Consider the following 5181-nt stretch of genomic DNA (forward strand, 5'->3'; position numbering starts at 1 on the left):
CCCACTCTTTCCAGGGTGTTTTACTATCGAGCTCCCTCCAGAGGGTGGGAATTCTACAGTGAGGGCTGTGATTGGGGCTTCAATTTCATTCCTAAAACACCCCTTGAGCTTGGATCTATTCTGGGCAATATGCCAGATCACCAGGGGTTGGAAGGTGAATGCTGGAGCCCTAGCACTTGGGGGAATCAGTAAGGGTCAATTTCACTGGGTCAGTTTCTTAGTAAACAGCTGTGAACTCCATGTGTCCCTCTTTCTTTCAGGAAGTAGAAGAATCCCATGGTAGCCAGGTGGGCGAAGGGGAGCGAGGACGATACACCTGCTTTGAAGAAGTCGCCATTTGAGTGAGTGACCAGGTAGCACCCAGTTCTGAGGGCACAGGAATGTTGAGAGGGAGGGAGTGGGTGTTTAACCTTTGAGCGCTGTCCACCAGCCGCTCTTTTCCACAGAGAGATGCTAATCCCAAGACCCCCACCCCACCCAGAGACTCTAAGTTTTGTTCCCCCATATATGCCCCCCATCCTCTGATAGCCATTGGTGTCACTGATTCCAACAATAGTTGTGCAAAAATGCAGCACAAGAGCTTTCAGCAGAAAGAGGGGAAAGATTTAGCTCATCGCAAGCCTGGCCCGTTGCCGCTTTCAAACAGAGGTTAAAACAGAAGCTTCATGGCATTGCCTTCATAGAAACAGGGCCAAGTTTCCCAGAATCTGGTGGAAGGCTGAGCTTGGAGCTTAGCTTGTGCTGCAGGACACTTCTGCATCATTCACACAAGAAAACTTAAGCTTCTGTTTTTATTTCAGTGGGTTGAATGGCATGTACTTTCCCCTACCAGTTTCTTTTTTTTTTTTTTAAGTGCATGCAATTACTTGTCCACAAGCTGCATTTGTCTTGGCAAAGTGTTCTGAGCTTGACTACGCATTTGGGCATGCCAGCATGGCATTAACCTTTTCAAACTTTCATTGTGGCCGCTTTCCTCTTGGTTACTGAGAAGTGCTGCATAAAGGGTCTGGTAAAGCCCACGCTAAATTATATCCTGTACTTTTCATCTAAATTGATCCCCAAATAAATGGAATAGGCTTCAACAAATAAAATAAATTCTGAATAACTTAGGGCCCTTCTTTGCAAAGAAAATGAAACAGTGAGTCTCCTTTCTGAGAAAAAAAAAATTATTTCAAGGGGCAATTAGTAAATGACACACTCTTAATAACATAACAGGAAAATTAAAAAGCCCAACAGATGTACTGCATCCTCAACAGGTGTTATCCTATAATGGATACAGTTTCAGATTCCTTGAAGGGATTTGCCCAAAGGATTACTTTAGAAACTTCTATTGAGATAACACTGCTCCAACAGCAAAGATTATTGCATGAATCACAGACCACCACATACCAGTTCCTTTTTAAAGGGAGAAATTTTTTTATTGTTATTCTCAAAATGCCGATGAGGTGGAAAAAACATACCAACCAGGTAGAATTGCCCTATAATCACTCACATTATGTTTTTCAAGGAACGTAGGGGTAATTTATCTCAGTCACCAGGCAGGTATTATAAGATGCTGTGTGGCCTCACACCCAGCTTCTCCCTATCTGTAGGCGGAGGGCAGAGCATTGCCCAGAGCTCAGTGTGGGAGCCTAGTGCTTCTTCTAGGTAAGTCTGTTCTGCTACAATGTTGGATGCCTGTACTTATTTACTTGTTCATTAGCTCTTTAAAATAGATTCCTATGCTGGTTCTACTTAGCTCAAAAGAAGTAAGGCCGAATTTTTGCGCCATACCTAAATGTCACACCTAATATTCTATATTGATAACACTTTTCTAAGAATAACCAGCATATTGATCAAGCCGTTAATAAAGCTTAATTATTCACTCTATGTTTGTTTTTGGTTGTTTGATAACTTGCTCTTTTCCATTGTAATCAAGAACTAGGACAGGTCATGGACTCCCAGTTATTCATTGGACTGGGGGAAAATGAATTGCTACTACAGGGAATGTCATGCAAATGGTAGCTTTTTAAAAACGTTTATGAATACTACACAAGGTTTTAAAATTTGTATTAACATTTCCCATCGCTGTATCAAGAAGTATCTTATGGATGGTGCACTTTAATTATATCAGTACCAGCCCTATGCTCAGTCAACTTATTTTTAAATTTTCCATACCTGGAAATCCATAAGAGCTTAATATACATACATATTCATGATACTCCGTGGGGTGGATTCTTGTGAGTGTGATATCACAAAGAGAAGATTAGCATCATTTTTTTGAGTGTGAAGCTCTGTTTTGGCACTTTATAGCCATTATCTCATTCAACTATCACAAGAACCCTGAGAAGTAGACTTTATTTACATATTGTACATATCAGAGATTTGAGGTCCAGAAAGGTTAAATAGCTTACTCCAGGTCTCGCAGCAAATAAGTTGGAGAGTCAACATTTAACCCAGGTTTCCTTGTCTCCAGTCTGTGCTCTTCACTCCATCCTACTGCCATCCTCAAGTACACACTGATTAATCTTGCCCTCAGAATTATCCTTTCTTGTAAACGTCCGTGTAGGTTCGTATTTATCTCACATGATTATCCCGTTTCTGTTTCTGGGCATTCTACCTCATGTGACAACAATGGAACGTCTCTCTTTGTCATTTCCTTAGGCGGTCCCAAAGCCTGGCCATGGACCCGATTAACATCAGCATGGCCAGTGATCCCCTGGGGAAGCGCACTGCTGGAACTGGCCTCAAGACCAGCAGGCCCCGAGTCATGTCCAAGAGCGGACACAGCAACGTGAGAATCGACAAAGTGGATGGCATATACTTGCTCTACCTCCAAGACTTGTGGACCACCGTCATCGACATGAAGTGGAGATACAAGCTCACGCTGTTTGCCGCCACGTTCGTGATGACCTGGTTCCTTTTTGGTGTGATCTACTATGCCATTGCCTTCAGTCATGGGGACTTAGAACCCAGTGAGCACACTTCAAATCACACCCCCTGCATCATGAAAGTGGACTCCCTCACGGGGGCATTTCTCTTTTCCCTGGAATCCCAGACAACCATCGGCTACGGAGTCCGTTCCATCACGGAGGAATGCCCTCATGCCATCTTCCTCTTGGTGGCTCAGCTGGTCGTCACCACCTTGATTGAGATCTTCATCACGGGCACCTTCCTGGCCAAAATCGCGAGACCCAAAAAGCGGGCGGAGACCATCAAGTTCAGCCACTGTGCCGTCATCACCAAGCAGAACGGGAAGCTGTGCTTGGTGATCCAGGTGGCCAACATGAGGAAGAGTCTCCTGATTCAGTGCCAGCTCTCGGGAAAGCTCCTCCAGACCCATGTCACCAAGGAGGGGGAGCGCATCCTCCTCAACCAGGCCACCGTCAAGTTCCACGTGGACTCCTCTTCCGAGAGCCCCTTCCTCATCTTGCCCATGACATTCTACCACGTGTTGGATGAGACGAGCCCCCTGAGAGATCTCACCCCCCAAAACCTTAAGGAGAAGGAGTTTGAGCTGGTGGTTCTCCTCAATGCCACGGTGGAGTCCACCAGCGCTGTCTGCCAGAGCCGCACGTCTTACATCCCAGAGGAGATCCACTGGGGTTTTGAGTTTGTGCCTGTGGTTTCTCTCTCAAAAACCGGCAAGTACGTCGCTGATTTCAGTCAGTTTGAACAGATCCGGAAGAGCCCAGATTGCACTTTTTACTGCACGGATTCCGAGAAGCAGAAACTCGAGGAGAAGTACCGTCAGGAGGATCAGAGGGAAAGAGAGCTGAGAGCGCTTCTGTTGCAACAGAGCAACGTCTGATGGCGGTGGTGTCGCCTCGACTTAACTCCGAGCTGCTTCCACATCTGAGCTCCCTTCAAACCCAGAGGTCACCGGGAAAACAAAAATGTGTGGACTCACTCTGAAAAACTGCACAGATGTACAGACCCGTTCCTCTGATCTGGTGTCTAAACAAGCATTCCACATCTGGGAGCGTTCCCTCTTTAAATGCTTTGTGTGAAGCAAACTCTCCAAATACAAATGTTTTAAAAGGGGGACTGCATTTCAGAGAACTTGGTGGAGGCTACGTGAAACAATCTGGATGGACAGATATTTCGCAATGCTGATATTGAAAGGAAATGCATTTCCATACAAGGATGTCAGCTATAATAACATGTATTTATTCAATCCAAGGATCAAAGACGAGATGGCCGAGAGCTGAAACGTGGTTCACTACCCACTTATATCATTGCTCTAAAACACACTCATTTTTTCAAGCAGAGAAAAAGGTATTTATAATGAAGCCTATCTGGTAATACATAAAAAGGGGCAAAGGGGCTCTGTACTCACAAAATATAATAATTCTGTTTTTACCTTTTTCGGTGAATGTAATTGTACAGAGTGAAATTGATCAAATCAGGAATCATCGTTGTGAACACATGTACAGATGGAGCTGATGTGATTGTTCACACTAATCTGTTTTTGTTGGAATGTACTAGCCCCTTTCTATTCAAAATGGGTTCACAGACCAGCAGTATCAACAGCATCCAGGAGCTTATTAGTAATTTAGCCCCACCTGGACTTAGAGAATCAGAGGCTGTATCTTAACAGGACCCACAAGTCATTCATGTAAAAACGAAAGTTTTAAAACTTCACTCTGGACAATGTTTTCGAAGTAACTTTCTGAAGCCAGGGGACTCTGTGGGTGCCATGTCCCCAGTTCTTTATTATGGACAAATATTCCTTTCAGAGATTTCATTCCTTATTAAAATACCTTGTCCGCAAAGGAACTGCCACAGGTATTTCAAGAACAGAATAAGACTGTTGAGAATAATGGTTGTCTCTCTCAAGCTAAGTACATGCTTGTTGATTACAGAGAACACAAAAGAAACACTCAGCTCCATAACAATTGGAAATGTGCCCCTATATTGAAGTCCAGTCCGCGAGGTTGGGTGGGACTCCGAGGGACAAGTGGAGCTGAGGATAAGGAATTCAAACGCAGATGATTCCTTGAAGCATGAACAAAATTTGATACTCTGATAACATGTAAAGGATGCCCTCAGTATTGAAATAAATCTCATACAACTCAGTTACACAGGTAACGTTTGGATTTTGGCAGAATTTAGAGCGTTTATTTGGGGCGGAGAATAAATGTGCTACGATTGGCTAAATGTGCGAAAGGTGAATTCTCATTTCATTCAAACCAGGACAGA

At 44.1% G+C, this 5181-nt stretch overlaps 1 protein-coding gene across 2 annotated transcripts; it reads left to right on the plus strand.

The window, feature by feature from the left end:
• The first annotated feature begins 210 nt into the window (after nucleotides 1-210).
• KCNJ15 (potassium inwardly rectifying channel subfamily J member 15) lies at nucleotides 211-4383 on the plus strand. 2 transcript variants are annotated; one of them, XM_007111311.3, is made up of 2 exons: nucleotides 211-341; nucleotides 2644-4383. In XM_007111311.3, exons 1-2 carry the CDS (start codon nucleotides 277-279, stop codon nucleotides 3788-3790), a joined length of 1212 nt encoding a protein of 403 aa, XP_007111373.1. In that variant the 5' UTR covers nucleotides 211-276; the 3' UTR covers nucleotides 3791-4383. The 2 variants fall into 2 exon arrangements, with proteins under 2 accessions (XP_007111373.1, XP_007111374.1); XM_007111312.3 differs by having other exon boundaries at nucleotides 282-353.
• The last annotated feature ends 798 nt before the right edge of the window (nucleotides 4384-5181 follow it).

This window comes from Physeter macrocephalus, chromosome 8 (genome assembly GCF_002837175.3).
Source record: "Physeter macrocephalus isolate SW-GA chromosome 8, ASM283717v5, whole genome shotgun sequence".
In the NCBI taxonomy this organism is placed as follows: domain Eukaryota; kingdom Metazoa; phylum Chordata; class Mammalia; order Artiodactyla; family Physeteridae; genus Physeter; species Physeter macrocephalus.

Bases quoted from the DNA above. Each gene is read 5' to 3' on its own strand.
- KCNJ15 (XM_007111311.3), top strand. From the start codon at position 277: ATGGTAGCCAGGTGGGCGAAGGGGAGCGAGGACGATACACCTGCTTTG. The intron at 342-2,643 runs GTGAGTGACCAG...TCATTTCCTTAG, and splicing joins TTGAAGAAGTCGCCATTTGA to GCGGTCCCAAAGCCTGGCCA.